General features: G+C 41.6%; 1 protein-coding gene across 3 annotated transcripts; it reads right to left on the reverse strand.

Annotated features, from left to right (window-relative positions):
- Positions 1–1219: 1219 nt before the first annotated feature.
- On the reverse strand, positions 1220–17696 carry LOC108936914 (GATA-binding factor 2-like). Of its 3 annotated transcripts, none has more exons than XM_029249818.1 (6): positions 17350–17696; positions 10404–10902; positions 8771–9364; positions 5820–5965; positions 3068–3193; positions 1220–2266 (listed from the first exon to the last, which is right to left on the reverse strand). In XM_029249818.1, the coding sequence occupies exons 2-6, from the start codon at positions 10633–10635 to the stop codon at positions 1979–1981; spliced, it is 1386 nt and encodes a 461-aa protein (XP_029105651.1). In that variant the 5' UTR covers positions 10636–10902; positions 17350–17696; the 3' UTR covers positions 1220–1978. The 3 variants fall into 3 exon arrangements, with proteins under 3 accessions (XP_029105651.1, XP_029105649.1, XP_029105650.1); XM_029249816.1 differs by having other exon boundaries at positions 5820–5977; XM_029249817.1 differs by lacking the exon at positions 17350–17696 and adding an exon at positions 11213–11475 and having other exon boundaries at positions 5820–5977.
- Positions 17697–17946: the final 250 nt, after the last annotated feature.

A 17946-nucleotide genomic window follows, 5' to 3' on the forward strand; every position in this document is an offset into this window, starting at 1 on the left:
TGAAACTTGCAGTCACAAAATATCAACACATTTGTAAATGTAAAATGATCAAATTGTTGTCATTGAAGGCGTATTACCTTCAGGGTTTCATCTCGACTTGTTAACTTTTTTTAACTGATAAAACTGCAAGGGACCACAGGTGAAATATCTGAATGATTCAAGCTATCTATAAAAAGTATGATAAAGTTTCATTGACAGATACAGATTTGTACCATTGACAGGGCTTTCATGTTTTTAACGTATATTTGTATATTACTGTATGTATACCAATGCTATTTGAATTTTTAGCCATTTCTCAAGTACATCATAGCCAAATGTTTTCACCTTAGGAACATTGTGTTCAATACACTCTAGATAAAAAAAAAAATCGAAACATCATCAGTAGAATATTAGTTAGGTATTTGTTAAATCTCTTTTGACTTTTGATTGATCGGATGAAAATTCAATTGTGGCACTTTGGTAAGCAGTTTGTTTCAGCGCAGACAAATTTAATGCAATAACTTGATGCTGTTGGAAAAGTTTTGCACTAATGGAAGGTTAGTTACAGTAGGTCCTGAGACAATTTAAGATAATATTGTTACAGTTCAGATTATTGGAACTTGGTTTTTTGATTGAGTTAATATTACAAATATTTTCCTTTAATAAAATTGAAATCCCTGACTCATATATGTGTGTGTATATATATATAATATATATATATATAGATACACTCAGACACAGAAAGCTGACCTCAAGTTCCCTGCTCCAATCAAACAAGTTCTGAAAACCATTTAACCTTTATCAGTTTCTTTATTATCAGTATGCAATTATTTCTAGATTGTCAGGTTATACTTTTTCAACAAGTACTGCAGTCAGAAGCAGGCTTTTATTTTCTTTGAGAAAGAAAAGCCAGAAGAAGCTGCAAAAAGGACAGTGCCAAAAGTGTACAGGTGACGGTGAGCCACAGGTAGTCAAGAGCAACAGCACAGCACCAGTCAACGGGTGCATGACAGAGCCTAGACTTCGCCTGACAGCTCCATGTGTTTCCCTGAACACCTCTGAATCAAGCAGCTCCAGTCGATCTGATGCAGATTTTACAGGAAAGACAATCACCTACAAAGCTCTTGGACTGTAGTTCCATTCCCACAGAATTTAATGATATAGCAGATGTTCTCTTACAAAAATGTCCTCTATTTCCTCTGAGAACGAATGTGTGACTTACAGCTCAGAAAAACCAAAATTGGCTAAAACAAGTCAGTGTTTAATTAATAACAGAAACTTTAACAATATTTATATGTTTTAGGAAAGGACATAAAGGCAGATTGAAAATAAATTATCAGATAAAAATAATAATAACAATAATAATAATAATATAATAAAATGCTTTAAAATTAACCTTTATAAATTTTTGTTTGCTCGTTTCCTTGTCCTTTTTTCATAAAGTTTTTTTTAAAAATAGGAGAAGTCCATGATCAGAAATCCAGCATACATTTGTTGAAACAAGCAGAGTGAGCCAGTCCGCATCTCCTGGCAGACCCGCCTCTCGTATCGTAGACATTTACAATATTCACAGTTTTTTGTGGTGTCGCCGCACTCCACTAAAGGTCCTGTCAGTGGGTGGGCAGCAGGGGGCCGGGGCAGCAACAGGGTCACTTTTGGATTACAAGAGAGACAAAGGGACCCCCAGGGACCCCACTAATATGTTACACTTTATCTAAGTAGGTACCAAGTGATGAAAAGCAAAATATGAAGTCTAATTTTGCACCCAGTATTCTAAAGATGATCTTTACAATGACAGGGAGAAAACATCCCCTATTTACTCGCTCCAGTTCCTCTGCAGTGCAGGAATAGAAGAACACTGTCAAATTACGTCTTAAGATCATCACCTCCCCCTCAATCCAGCCAGCCATGGTACTCTAGAACTCTTGCAGGCCCTACCCCTCCCCTACCACTCAACTGGCCTGGGCAGCTTAGTGGATCAGCGGGGTGTTGGTACAGTTCAGCCCATGGCCGTAACCATGCTAGAATGATGGGGGTGGCCAAAGGAAGGATGGATGGGCGTGGGAGTGGGCAGCATGTGTCCAGAGTGGCTGAAGGGTGGCAGATGACCCATATGGGACATGTGGCCAGCCAGCGCAGCAGCACTGAAGGGCGAGGCTTTGTCGTGCATGCACTTGGAGAGCTCTTCAAAGCCCTCGCTGCCCTTCTTGCTCTTCTTGGACTTGTTGGACATCTTACGATTGCGAGTCTGGATTCCCTCCTTCTTCATGGTCAGCGGCCGATTGACCTAGAGAGTGTGAGAGATGGAGAGTTTAGCCACAGATGCATCAGGTGCTTAGTGGTATTTCCTCAGACAAGCATATGGTGAAAAAATAATTTCATAGACTTGAAAAATTTTGGTTCGAACATTTTACAATTAAAGCAATGAGGATCTTCCTTTTCACTGACCCACCTATCAGACAGTCCGTTTCGTTTAACCTTTTCTCAGATTTCTGCAACCTTAAATTTTCCAGCTGTCACCCCCCACCCCCTAGTTGGTTGTTTAGTTAACAACCTTTTTTTTTCATCAGCCTTTTGTAAACAATGAAAAAATAACATTCATTAAAACCGTTATTCAAAGGGAAATGCAAAGCGAGACTGGGTTTAATTAGAGCCTTTGTATATGTCAGCCTTTCATAAGTAATTTTTACATGACTATTTTGAGGTAACAGGCCAGTTTATTTTTGTCATTGTCTTCCGAGCCTTTTTTCTATCCGTTATTTTTTTTTTTTAGATGTATCCCATTCATTCTCAGCTGTTTGCCCGAGCGGGAAACAGCGCAGACCTCTGCCCCACAGCCACGCCGCATGTGAAAAGCCCACTTTTCATAAATAGTCGCGTATTTAACAGCGCCTCACATGAGTGACAGCCACGCCCTCCCGCGTCTCCCAGGGATACCGCCCCACATGGAAACACAAACAAACGGACAGAGGGGACCAACGGCTGCGCGCCCTGCTCTCTGCTCCCTGCTCGCTGCTCCCTCCGCCCCTCTCGCACCCTCTTCGCACCCTCTTCGCGCAGCTTCGCGCAGCTTCGCCGTCTCACTTACGTTGTGCAGTTTGTAGTAGAGTCCGCAGGCGTTGCACACGGGGTCGCCGTTCGCGTTGCGCCGCCACAGTGTGGTCGTGGTGGTCTGGCAGTTGGCGCAGCACGTGCCCGCGCGTCTCGCGGCGGACTGGACAAGGGAGGGGGGGAACGCATTATAACTTAGTATTATATAACAAGAATTATTATATTCCAAGTCCAACTGATACAGTCACAGTGGAGGCGTCGCGGTTGTGTGTGGAAAATTCCTAGTTAGATGCTACGGAAGCACGAGCCGCTAATTCACATAACAGATCCGTACCGTTTTGGGTGTTACCTATCCATCTTGCGTTAAATCACACTTGCAAATGGAATTTCTGTGTAAAACGTATTAACGTCTTCCTTCATTTCGCTTCTGCTTGCGGACTACGGTACAGCACCGGTGACGCCCCCCAAACCGAACGGAGAACAGCGCGAACGAGCCGCAAGTTTTAAGGACCGATCTAAGAATCTTATCGAGACGTTGCTATATTGCTCGAATTGTCTCGTTTCGTAATTTCGTACGTAGAACCTGAAAACGTAAACTTGTGAATTTGTTTTGGTCGCTCTTTTCCTGATTCTTATTCATTATATTTGCTTTTGAGTGAGAAAACTCGTATCGCCTTATTTTATTTTGTACCGGAATATTTAGAGTCTAGTTTATAGTGGCTCCGGGACTCGAGCCAACAACCTTCGGGTTACCTGTCGTTTACCAGTACGCTACCCGCTGTCAGTTACACGATAGTTAATGAAAATGGATTGTAGTTAAGTGCCCGGTGAGCAGATTTCGAACCCGCTTTGATTTGATAATGGATCAATTATCATGTGCAGCGAACGCATGACCGTGCGGCCACGTGGCCCGACGATGCCGTTAAAAGGAGTGTTGATGGAAACGTCGTGCAGAGGCTGGTTTATGTCGTACAGAAAGGTCACACGTGCTCTCTGCATACCAGCCCTGGCAAACAATGGGGGCAGAACATAAATCCATTTATTTTCCAGTTGCCTCAGTGCCCCCCCCACCCCCGACCCCCGCTTTGTGGACACACAACTGGCCGGTGTGTGTTGTGTGTTGTGTTGTGTTGTGTGTTATGTTTCGCTAATCTCTTTACTGTATGTGTCGCAGTCTGGCCGTGGAGAATTCAGCCGTGGGTTCGGGCTGCAGACGGAAACACGCGTGAGCCTCGCTTCCTTATCGGCCCGGGACAGATATCCGGATAGGAAACTGCTGGACGGCCTCTGGACGGGCACAACATTTTTTAGATGAAAAAGTACAAAGAGTGGGGACTTACTCCATGGAAAAAACGATCCCAAACAGACCCCCACCTCCCCATCATACAGAATGAAAATGATATGGACTTTGTTTCACAGATAGTATCTCATTATTATTATTATTATTATTATTATTATTATTATTATTATTATTATTGCTGATTTTGTTGCTAATATATTCCACTGCTCCGTTTATGTGCGGCTGCGCTTCTGAGTGTATTCTGTTTTTCTACATCTTGGTATGAAATGTTGTTTCGGACACGATGGCAATGATAAAAAAAAGGTATCTTTTAACACTTTCGTTTCCAATTTATTGTAGCTCGCGCAGTTAGTTTTAATGAGCTGCTGCAAAATTTATTCACAATTTGTGCATGTTTCCTGAAACGATGTCTTTTGGATGTTAACGTCATTTTAGACTGTCGTTTCACACAGATTTTAGACCGATATTTCGGGACATTAATTGCAAATAATTTAGTTTGATGTATTCTGTGCATTATGCTCTAATATTAAAAAAAAAACTCTTGCGTTTCATGTTTGCAACTTGTACAGTTTTATACTGCTTGTTGTTTATAGGCACATTTTCTCAGTGTACCGTTATAATTTAACATATCGATTAATATAACTGTTACTTTGAACTGACAAAAATACACTGTACTGAGAAGACAAGCACAATACAGTTAAGTTAAAAATACCGGACACTTTATTGCAGGTCATAAATCATATAAAAATATTTATAGAAATAATACAGTATCACTAAGAATAACTGATTTATGAAATTATTACTTATAAAGTGATTGCATGGTGTGGGTATCTTATTTAAACACTAATCCCCAAAATGTTCACATGCCTCCTTTTAATCAATTGCTTTAGATTAGAAATAAAAAACATTTCCTACTATGACAGTTTGAATAAATGTTCCATTTCAGTAGTAGATAATTTATTTCTTATTTTTATAAATGTTTCTCCCTCCAGGAAAATATCATGAATCAATAAATCTACATGATGCCCACAAATTCCATGTGTACATTTCAGAAAAAAAAACTTCACAATCTAGATCTAACAAATCTGGAATATTCATTTTACTTTCTTTTTGTATTTTGCAAAAGTTTTACTATATTTTTTTGCCTCCTGCAAACGGTCTCACCTACATTATTTGAAGTAAACGGATGGTATTTACAGCAAGTCACGTATGGATTGTATCATCTGTAATGAAACGGAATCTGGTAATTATATCAGTGACAGCATCAGAAATAGGGGCAATAACTGTATCTGTAACAATGCTAATAGTAGCAGTGCAGAAATGGTCTGTTATATGGGATCACCAGGGTGAGTGTGCAGGACAATACAAGGAAGCTGATTGGGAAAATATCACTTTCCTGATATTGTGTTTATGGTTCCCATGTATGGTCCCTTTTACCCTGTTCTTAGGGCTGTAACACCATCAGGCCTACCACATCTGTGATGCTCACCAGTCTGCGCTTGGGTTTTATGAGGGGTCGGTTCTGGCCGTTCATCTTGTGGTAGAGGCCGCAGGCATTGCAGAGGTAGTGTCCAGTGCCATCCCGTCGCCACAGGGGCGTGGAGGTGGCTCCGCAGTTGACGCACTCACGTCCCTCTGAGCAGCATGCAGTGGGAAGACGACAAAGGGACATTGATAAAATTAACTGGTAGATGTTTCGGGGCAGTCATTCACACATTTTCAACATCCAAAACTGACCGTAAGCAAGGAGGTGCTGTTTTCTTTTCACATCAAAATAATGTATTGAAAGCAGTTCATCTGATTGAATTGATGCAAAAGCCATTATACATATTAAATTTGCAAAGAAACAACCTAACTGTCCCTGCAAAAATATTCTTTGTGTAACTTAGAATTTAATCTTACACCCTATGTCCAGGTGGCAAAACAAATGAGGAAACCCTGGGGACTGTCGTTACCTTAGGAATCACCTGTTGCCAAGTGGTGCACAAGTTCTGAACTTACACCAGTGCAGTTTTTTGTATACCGGTCTCTTGTTGAGAATTACTTCACCAACCAGTGTTCAGCCTCATTTATATTTTACTTTGTAAAACAGTTAAAGATGTGTTTAGATAGTATATTTGTGTTACTGTGCTTCTGAGCAGTTTCTTGTTGCATGGCAATGTTAACCTCAGGTTATTATTTTTATCAAAATTAAATTCTGCAAGAGATTAAACAAAGGATGTATAAATTTTGCAGCTGCAGTTCATATAAACTAATTTTCATAGAACTTTCACAGAATTGTGAGAGTACTCTTGTAAAGCAGTTTATGAAAATTGCTCTCTTTACTCAAATGTGTTCCAACATTCTCCTGGTAACAATGTAATTTTTTTTTGCTTTTTGCTACCACGGTTGTAGTTTAGAATATGGTAGAGACACTGACAGCGGCAATATCAATGGCTTTTTAGCTTGAGCAATATATTGAAAGTGAGCAATATTACAAAAGAAACAAAAAGGAGAATGTTTTACGGGAATGTGGCCTTCATCAGTGCTGGACAGACAGAAAGTAGTGCTAAGATACAAATGTTTTGAGAGCTAATGCTGGACAGCTGTTTAACAGCAACAGCAACCTGAGGCTGCATTCACCAGCTGAGAAGTGGGTTGTTAGTAATGAACCACAGCACCGAATCCATCAGTATGAGGATCCATGAATACCGAATTCCTTAAAAGGTGTACGTTTTTTAATCGTTTAATAAGAATTTGATGAAACTGAGTCATACATTAGTATCATATGGATTTTTAATTACTAGTACCCCGTGGATTTTTAAGTATTTTGTTACACAATTATTGCAGCTACAAAACATATATTAAGGCAAACTGGTTATAGCCCATTATCATTATTATTATTATTATTATTATACTATTATTATTATTATTGCTCCACTGTATGGGGTCATGTTATCAAAATAACATCCACGCAGCAATTTTACATACATGTATGTTTAATGTAAGTAGGAGCAACAATGTAACAAACTTTTGAAACTAAAGTGAAGCAAATTTGACAGATAAGTGTAGTCCCTCTACGTCTCCAGAATGCGAAATTTAGTTGAAACAGTATTCCAAAACTGGGTAAAATGTCTGTATGGAATATGTGCACTGATTGCTCAGCAATGTGAGAGTAAAAAAGAGGACTGTTGCTGCAGATGGCATCTCAAATGCTTAGTTAGGTGAAAGGTGTGTGTTGCAAGTGCTGCCCTGTCCACTGAAGGGAACCAACTCTTTCCTTTCAATACAATCCGACGTGAGACTTGAGGACCTGAGGAGACGAAGAGCGCAAAGCTTGTATTTCACGCAACAGGCATCACATAATACTTACTTGCCCCGAATTTAGTGGCACGTTCATTCAGAGTAATGTAACTAGAGTCATTTTAAACGTGTACCGACACATTATCGCAAGTCTGTTCTTCTTTCACAATATTGTTCGTTATTTTCAGCGACCGCTGAACGCACAATGTTGTGTAAGTAAAATTTAATAGTCTCAACCAATGAAATCTGCATAGTGAAGTCAGCATTTCCCTGTTAAAACCTCAGTGCCAAGACGCAGGGTCGGTGCAAATTAACCGCAACTCAGCGTCGATAATAAACATCAGATAATTAAAATGACTTAGAGACTCTAAGTAAAAAAAAGAAAAAAAACAGGCTCGTTTATATTAAATATATTTACTGGATGCTGAAGGCGGTTTCCTGGATGGTTTATATGTGTACAGCCTTAGTGGCTCTGTTAGCAGCCCGTGTTTGTGTTGTGTGCTCAATGTTTGTGTCTGCAATGTTAAAGTTCAGCGTTAAAGTTCAATTCATTCGCTCTGAAATGCGTGTGAACAAAAAGTGATTATTATTAATTGTGCTTTCGTTGGACTTTTGAGGTTCTTCAGCCTGTGGCGGTTGAGGTATTCACACTGCATAAGTTTAGAGGTTGTCATTTTCGTGAATAAACTAGTTATTTATTTTTCATTTTCAGCGGAAGGCGACACAAATTGTTACATTTCCATGGCATTTACAGGATCAAAGTTCTTAGTTTGACAATGAAAAAAAAAAAAGAAAAAAACTAGCAGCCTATTTGTTGCTGAATAAGGCCCTTTTTCTGGTTGGTCCCATGTTTAATGGGAATTTTTAAATGCGCGGGAGCACAAAACCGCCAAAATCGTTTTGTGCGGCAGTGTTCCCGAGGTTTATGTCTGGACCACATGAATGCATACGGAATCAAATAAATATTTATGTACAACTGCGGAGCAGTAAATATTCCTCGGTGAGAAAACACGCCGATACGATAGACGGTCAGTCAGTGTGGAACCGGAGCACGTCTGACACTGACGGTCAGTCAGTCAGTGCGTCCAGAGTCTTGCAGGCAGCCGTGCCAACCAAGTCCTCACAATCGGACAGCCTATAGGCTATAGGCGAACTCACCTGAGCACGACCGAGTCTTGCTCTTGCTCTTTGGGGTGAAGCTGTGTGAGGAGCCCCCCAGCAGGCTGCCGGGGTGGAACAGGCTGCCGCCGTAGTCGTGCGCCGTCGGGAGCGGGTACGCGGGGTACGTCGGGATGGGGTGATGCGTGGACGGGGTTTGGCTGTTCATGGACGCCAAGCTGCTCCGGATCGGACTGGTTCCCTCCATCTTCATTCCGTCCGCTAAGGACACCTGGTACTTGATGGACTCCTTCTCGTCCATTCTGTTGGAGGAGCCGGGGGAGGCGGTTCCCGGGTCCGGGGACACGTCCTTGGGAGGCGTGGGTGGGAAGCTGTAGATGTGAGGACTGGAGTGGGACGCGGGGGTCAGTGAGGAGGCTGAGGCCGTGTTGGAGGTACTGCTGCACGGGTAGACGGAGAGGCCGCCCGGAGCACCGGAGCCGGCGGGGTGAAGGCCTGGCTTGCTGAAGTGGCTCACGGCCCACGCGTTGTGGTGGTGGGCGGCAGACAGAGCCGCCTTGCCGCTGTCGAGCCACGGGATGCCGGGGCTGTGGATCAGGTGCGGTCGGCACACCTGGCTCCCCGTGAGGCGAGCTAGAAAGCGTTCAAACGGGATTAATTTTAACTCGTTCATTTTTCCCCGTTCACCTGTTCTTAGAGACAAACAGCTCACCCACGATATATATATATATATTTTTAAAAATATTTTGGAATTATTCCGAATAAACAAAATTCGACAACAGAATTATAGCAACACGGAAAGTTTTTTCAAGACTTATTCACGTGACTCACTCCTTTTATAAACCTTTGAAATGATCAATTATTATTTTACTAAGCTAAAAAGCGGTCCTCTTCGCGTCAGCAGTCCTAAGAGTACCACGATTTTGCATTTAAATAATGCCAAACACTGACCCTCAGACATGCACGCAAAAAACAGAAGACCAAGTGTGACTGGGGACCTGTTGCGCGGGGCTCTTGTACCCGTTCAGCGCAAAAACTGCCTCATCAACCATGTTCGTTTGGTTTCATATGCAGGAAGTCCTTCTTTGAAATGTTCTCCCCGGTGAAAGCCAGCTATACCAAGCAAGCAGAGGTTAAATGACTTGCACTTCCTTTTCCCCCACTCCTTGTTATTTTAAAGTTTTCTTTCAGAATGACGCTTTTCCAGGAAAAACGAACAGATTACTACTATACCGCTGCGTCCGAACTCTTCTCGTATAACCGGAGATGTTTCTCCGCACAACCCTCGTACTACGAGCGCTTCGTCACATAGTAACTGCGCCGCGCTTTCCTTTCCTTCGAATATAAACTACCGTACGCTTAAATGTGACCTTTATCGGTTAATTTTATTGCGAGATTGGCTGGATATTCCCAAAGCAAACGCTGTCCTGCTATTCTTTCTAAATTCTAGGATGGTGTAACTAACTTCCTCAGTGAAGTTTGCGCCCCCCGTGCAGGTTATGCATAAGACGAATGCTAGTTTTTATTGTTGTTCAGAGTAACATTAGGAAAGAGGGATATCATGCCAGTAAGAAAGGGGTGAGAAAGCTTGACAGGGGAGGGCATGGTTAAGAATAACTTGTTCGAGCTGTCCATGTTTTCATCACCACCTTGTTTTGCCCGCCTTACTTACCGTGAGCTTGGCTATAGGAGACTCTGGCACGGGCGTGAGCCGAGTTGTGGTAGTAGGGGTTCCCTTGCGAGTCCAGGTGGTTGAAGAACACGTCCACCTCGTCCGGCGGCAGGAGCTGCGTGGGCTCCATGTAATTGTGAGTCAGGCCCGGGTGGTGCGAGTCTGGATGCTGACCGTTCAGTACGGCGTGATGATGAGCCATCCACCGGGGCTGATCAGCTGCAACATCCATCTCCAAAATTTCTCTCGCCTTTTTCCAGCAGTAGTAGACTTAGTCGCTTCTCCAAAACTTGATTCCGTCGTCTTCGAAATCTGAAACTTCCTTGTGCCTCTTATAATGACTTTTAACTCTTCCTCGTGTTTAATAGTCCCGAAGCAGTACAATGTATGTTTATGTAATAATTAAGAGTTTCCACCTAACTTGTTTTCTGAAAGCTTTAGTCCAGATCGCTACCTCTTTGTCAGATGGACATGGAGACGTTGCGCTCACACAGGACACCTGCAACAAAACCGAATAAAAGGATGTTGATGACAGACATGTTAAGTAGATTGACAGCAAGCAGCTAGTATGCGCAGTTTTTATCTCGGGTGAAGGAGGCTGCGAGATCATGTTTATATACATTTATCGTTGATCATAATGTAAAAGCAGTAAATGATAAGAGTGGATACACCCCCGCCTACTAACAATAATATGGAATTATCCTTGACCGAAATCGCCGGAATAAAATCAGCACAGCGAAAACCAAATGCTAACACGTTATTTATTTATGTTTATGAAAATCAGACTGGCAAATCAGATATGCACGTACCTCGTCCCTTTGTCTCAGTCCTGAACTGTGTTAGTCTTTTTCAAAGCCCCGTTAAGGGGATGCTCGGTTTCATGCTGTAATTAGGCATTCGCAGTTTTAGAGCAGTGCTTGCAGAATTCAGGTGTTTATTTTGTTTTCTGATTTTTCTCGTCTGGCAGTGTGCTATGTCGGCCCGTTAAGTAATTGTGCGCTGAAGCGATCTTAGGCGACATGCAGCTGTACAAACTGTCAGAGCTGGCGCCAGTAAATTCCATATCATGTGCACGGGGGCGGAGTCTTGCGTTTGTTAGTGACCCCCGTACAGCCAATCAGCACGCTCCCCTGCGCCGATTGGCTGGTCTCTCAATGGAATGTCCACGCTCTTATATTTCCATCTTGAACACATACAGGCTTGGAGTGCCGCGCGACTCGTTTCACGCGTCTGTGGATATATTAATCAGCCAGGAACCTACAGCTAGAACGATTGCCTGGAGATAATTTCACACAGCCTATGAATAGCAAGCGCTGGGGAGAGAGTAATTTGATTAAAAAAAAAAAAAAAAAACAGAATTTAAACAAATTTAGAGGAAAAAAATGTCGAAAACATCCCAAAATAGTACCTTTAATTATCTACAGGCGCTGTATTTATTTCTCTTGGAGAATTAATATAAAGCTAATCAAAAACATAAGTTTTTTTTCCCATGTAGGGAAATAATCGAGAAACCGGATTGTTTTTTTAAGACAGAAAAGCAATATATAGTTAAAGACGTGAAAAATAAGTATATAATATCTTTACCTACTCAAATCAGTGCAAATACAACAAGTAGCATTATGTGAAGTGAAAATATCATATGCTGGTTCACGTCGTGCTCCCGATGTCGTAGCTTACTTACACCAAAACCGGTCCAAAAAATATGCAACTGTTTAAACCGATAACATGTGAGCTACTCGTGATTATTATCGTATTCTTATTTACAACCATCTCTCACGAAAAAGACGTTGCGCAACAGGTGAAGGCACTGAATAATTAAAATATGGCATGAACAAAGACAGTGGAAACTGCTTGCCTGTAAGTTCATATTAGTTACGTTCGTTAAATGAATGCAGCAGAGCAGCGCAAGACCAAGAGTGTTGTTGCGCATGTTACTCCAAAGCCTGCCATGTAAGTCTCTGCTTCCTGTACCTTACTGTACTGTACAAACATTGAGAGCACCGTCCTTTCTCCAGTGACACACCGCAAGGCTGTGTCGCAATCGCCTCGGCTGCTTTTAATACATATCGCCACTCACCGGCCGAGAGATTTGCTGCAATGACAACCCACAGTAAAACCGTACGGTACCGCACCAATGCACGAGCTGCTCGTCCGGTCGCTTCCAGTCTTAACGGAAAGTCGCGGTGAGCGCAACACAAACCGATTGGTCTCGCTTTTCTAGTCGAGTCGATTGGGTCATCAGGTGGCTAAGCAAAATATGAGGCAAGAGACTCAAATGATCACTTATTTGTCATGATTAGAGGTTCAATATAAATATGGTTGTGAAGGCCTATAAATCGGTTATTGTTTCGCCTCATATAATAATAATAATAATAATAATAATAATAAAACAGTGCAATAAGGGGTTCGGAAGATAAAACATAACAATCAAGAATCTCTTAGCAAGAAATATATGATACAAATATGATAACGCACCATGACGCCATTTGATGTTGCATAATAATAATAATAATAATAATAATAATAATGGACAGGCTAATAATAATAATGGACAGGCTACGTTAATTTCAACATCAAATAAAGTGTCGAAATCGTTCAACCTGCAGACAGGGACGCTGAAGTGTGAAATTGAGATTTAAATAAACCGAGAGAGTTTATATGGTCCCTGCAAGAGTTGACTTAACTCTCCGAGAGTTGATTTCACACTGCGCTTTTTACTGTGTGCGGTCCGTCTGACTGGCCCACTCCAAGATTTCATCTGACCCGGGAGAGTAGTTGAATCTTATTAAAAACCTGCTACATAAATGGCAGACCACATGAGAAGAGAAGACTAAACTGGAAAGCGCTTCGGCAGATAATTTTATTGTCTTGACATTATAAACTTTTAATTCATTAAATATACATAACCTTGCTTTCCTGTTTTATTAGCAGCAGGAAGAATAATTTCATCATGCTTAAGCAATGTATAATTTATCAGTCATATTCTTTCTAAACTGGATTTCCTTACTGGAATTCTGTTTAATAGTTACACTTTCCAAGTTTCACTACCTACTTCATATTATTAATATCCTGTACTGTTTTTCTTGTAGATGTAACGTAGACGGAAATTAATCAAATTAAATTTTTTCTTAATAAATAAATTTTTTTAGCAGATCGCCTTAAGTAAACTAGAACACAAAACGTACAGTAACTTTTTCTTACTCCTTTTAACTTAAAACACACAGACATAAAGACAACTGTCTAGAACAAAAACATCGTCTGGAAGGCTAAAGTGATTTTTTTTTTTTTTTTTTATCTTCTATTAAGCGCTTTCTTTTCAATCTCTCAATGGTATAGAGCAGGCCAGAGCCGGAAGCCTGAGGGCTTGGAGCAGGAACAGGGGCTGCCAAAGTGGCCTCCCTCCAGACAGGGTGGCAGGCAGTGTGGGGAACACAAACATCGGCTCACTCCTGCTCTCAGACACACACAAACAAATGGCTGACCTCCGCCAAAGAAGCATGTTTTGGGAGACAAGAACCCAGGGAATGCTTAAGAATCCAAAGGGGAGCACTAAAAGAACATGTACGCTCTTCATAAAGACGGATTCATTACCCTAGTTCCAGCCATCCACTTTGGGTTAGACAGCTCAGTTTGCCATCCTTTCCGTTCAGCTCATCTGTTCTTCATCTTCATTTTATTGCTGATAACTTTCTGATCTTTAAGCAACCGAAACATGCTAACATTGAGTTACACTCCACTTAGTTACACCCTGCAATTACCAAACCTGTTTCTTATATAGACTGTCCCAAGCATTACTTTGCCTTGATTCAAAAAACAGTCAGTCAACAGCACCATCTACTTTTTTTTTTCTAAATCAGCTACTTTTCACAAACCAAATGTTCTGGCCTTGAACACAAGCTTCTTTGGGATGTGAAGTATGATGTAACCAAGCCTTATTCAGTTTCCGTGCATTTAGAAAGCCATGCAGATTGCAAGGACTGCAACTGAGAAGACGTGATGTTGCTAGTGGCAGCAGAGATGTATTTCTCAGTGTCCATGACTTGTGCCTCTTTCAAATGTTACACACTCTTTCATTAACACAAAATTACAGTTTGTGACAAGTTTTAAAACTTCACTAAACAAGTTAGCCAAACAAGGTGGCTAAGTACAGGATTAGTATGGGATAAAACACATGCTGGGTTGTTTGAATCCATTATCATTTTCATAATGCATTATCATTATACCATTAAGTCAGCCATTGTTTTTACAGAAACAATCACAGCTGGGCTGGAGATATAAATATTTTCATTGTTTCGTGACCCTGTGGATTGTATAAGAACATAACTGGAATGAGGTGGGTTGGGTGTTGAGATTTTTACTTCTAGCACGGCGTTTTTAGATCTTTAATTTTTATTGCTTGTTTTTTTTTTTTTTTGTAATTTTCAAATTGCCAAGTGAAAAATGTATATGTGGAGATCAGAATAACGTACCTCTCCCATCCCAGTTAAAATGCTCACGCGTCTGTGCTTCGTTTTCTTAAGTGCAGACCTGTTATGTGTGTAAAAAACGTCAAAAGCTTTCGACTGCATTCAAAGCCTTTCACAGCTGCAGCGATCACTGAAGCCGTAGCACGATGTAGCGCTCGTAACCTGTTTGTCCCCACCGCACGTGATCGCGCACCATTGTCTGAGCGACAGGGACCACGGGAGGACGCGCGTGGAAAATCAGGCAGCGCGCGATCCCAGACAGCGAGTGACAAAAACCAGCTGCAGCATTATTATCCCACTCATGGATAATTAGATTGTGGCCTAGGAAAGCGGCCTGAAACCAGCAGCTCATAATCACAAGTTCAGCTCCAGGGGAAGGTGCAAGAGGAACTGGGTTCTTCGCTCTTTGTTTTAAACTGGATTAACGGCCAGATTAATGTGGATTTACAGCTCTGGCTGCTTTTTGTTAATTTCTCAAAATAAGTCAATGAGTCACCGTGATTAACTTACAAGTTCAATAAACAATCAGCCGTTCACATGTAGCCTCAATTAACATTAGGTAGGTTTTCAACCCAGAACTGTCATCTTCTGTTTTACTTCTGTTCGGAATCTTTTTGTTTCGTACTGAAAATCATTGAAAATTATGTGTGATTATGAATGAATGACAAACTCGTATGTATGTGTCCGAAAGCTCGTATGCCAAATATGTGGCAACCGTGTCATATTGTAAGGCAGTAATTTTTAAAAACCTAAATTGTATTGAAATGACTTTGTTTTCATGCGCTCATTAATGTTGCAAATCACTGCAAATTACTGAGCTACTTTGACGTGTAAGCGTATAAATTAATACAGAACGCGTTTGGTCTTGAATATAAGACAGTAAGATTTTTCGTTGAAGATCAAAGAGCAACCATAACCATTACTTAATTGTATCAGTTAGTATAAAAAACAAATTCCGTCCCCAGAATGTAAACCTCAGTAAACACGGCAATGAAATGAACCGGTCCCTAGAGGTTATTGTTTGGAGCCGTGAAAGGATTTGTCATATTAAATGTCAGTATCAAAACATTTCTTACTGCATAAACGGTGTTTTTTGCTTGTTTTACATCTGTTTTGTAAACGAATCATAAAAAGAAACTATATCAACATGTAAAAGCATTTTAGAGAGAACTGAATTCTCAGGAAGGCAAGAATATATGGAATGATACCATAACATAAAGGTAACAATTGTTGCAAGGTGGATAAAACAAGCCTTTAACCTACTTCTTGCTCGCAGCATTTGAGGTTTTGCTGAAGTACGGCCCTTAGGAGATCATACCATCCTAAAATGAACAGTTACTGACCCCTGGTTCTGAATGAGTCAGAGACAAGCCTGTCTCAGACTGTGAATAAACAGTTAACCAAGACTCTAAAATGTAGTCCAACGATTTGCACCAAAGTCTGTCAGAGTCTGGTGTAAAACAATTTCTTTTTTGTCGGGAGCGGGATTAAACATTTCTTGACCGTAGCAATCATGTTGTTCTAAAACGCTTGAAGTTGTCCACCGTTTCTCTGCACTTACGTTAAATTTAAAAAAAAAAAAAAAATGCAATGTCGCGTAGTCCAGATGTTGTCTAATCAATCAGAGTCAATCTCGTTTCGATGTCAGGGAAAAGAAGGTCTCCGCGTGGACTCTAAAGACCGCTGGCGGATCGCGCACATGCCCGGGTAGGCGGCGAGAGCCTCGAGCGCTCCCCTGGGCCTCAGCTTATTAACTGGTTGAAAAGATCTGACATGAACAATGTTAATAGTATTATTACCGTGATATTTTTATACGAGAAATTGTAATATTGTTATTCAAATGGCCTGAATGCATTCGTGAAAACAGGAGGCTACCAGTCATGAAGAAAACAAGTTAACTGTCGAAACGCGCAATCACACGGATGGCCACGATTCGGAGAGCCGGGCTGCAGGCGCGTTTCACTGTGGGACTCCACGTCCCTACACAGCTGCCACCCTCACCTGGCGCAGTCTGGCTGTCCCTGTCCTCATTTCCACACAAAGCTGCATACCTTCATTCTTTCTTTTCTCTTTTCGGGGCCAAAGGCTAACTTTTCAAACTGAATAGATAATAACCGTATTGAAAAATGTCTAAATTACTACATTTAGAAAAATTCACACCAGACATTATATTGTCACGTGCTCGTTAAATCTCCAGTATTATATCTATCTATATATATAGATACTCTACATATATATATATATATATATATATATTTCATATAGTAGCGTGCATCAATTCTGCGTACCCTGCTCGAAAAAGGAACGTACAGAATGGCCGTAATTACATACAGGTTATCTGAGAGATCAAGTAGCCTGAAAGAGCTTGTACTGCAAGAATTATAAATGTAAAATCGTTTGCTTTCCTACATGCAGAACATTCCACGTCAAGAGTCAGAATGCAGGTGAAATCTATGCAAATTACGTGAAAATAGTCTTACCAGAAGTCCAACGCGTGTTTCAGTTGTTTCGCACAACTTGTGCCAGCGTGCCTACACTGTCATACTGTCCACCTGGAGCCGGAGCCGCCGGAGTGAACGCGCTCATCCGGAGAACGACGGTTCTGTTCGCTGAGACTGGAGACGAGAGTCAGGTCGCTGCGCTCTTTCGCTCGCTCGCTCGCTCGCTCCTCTCCTCCTCGGTATTCAGGTGCTACTGAACAGGGTTCGATCATCGGCCCCTGAGTTCGTTCACAAACCGGCAAGCAGACCGACCAGCAGAAATTCACTGTGTCTCTGCCTGCGGTTTGGTTGGAGAATCTCTCTCTCTCTCTCTCTCTCTCTCTCTCGCTCGCTCTCCCTCCCTCTCTCTCTCTCTCTCTCTCTCTCGCGCGCGCGCTCCCTCCCAAACTCTGTCTCTGATTCTGTTTCTGTCGTTCCCTCGCTCTCAAAATAGCGGGAGTACCTTCCCTCCTCCTTACAGGTACTCAACTAGATCAGCGTAATAATACGTCAAATGACAGTTGCGCCCTATACCAAGTGTTCCGGGTAACAGTCACTGTGGCCTGGAAGCCGAGGGCCCAGGAGGGATACCTCCAC

This window comes from Scleropages formosus, chromosome 2, assembly GCF_900964775.1.
Source record: "Scleropages formosus chromosome 2, fSclFor1.1, whole genome shotgun sequence".
Classification (NCBI taxonomy): domain Eukaryota; kingdom Metazoa; phylum Chordata; class Actinopteri; order Osteoglossiformes; family Osteoglossidae; genus Scleropages; species Scleropages formosus.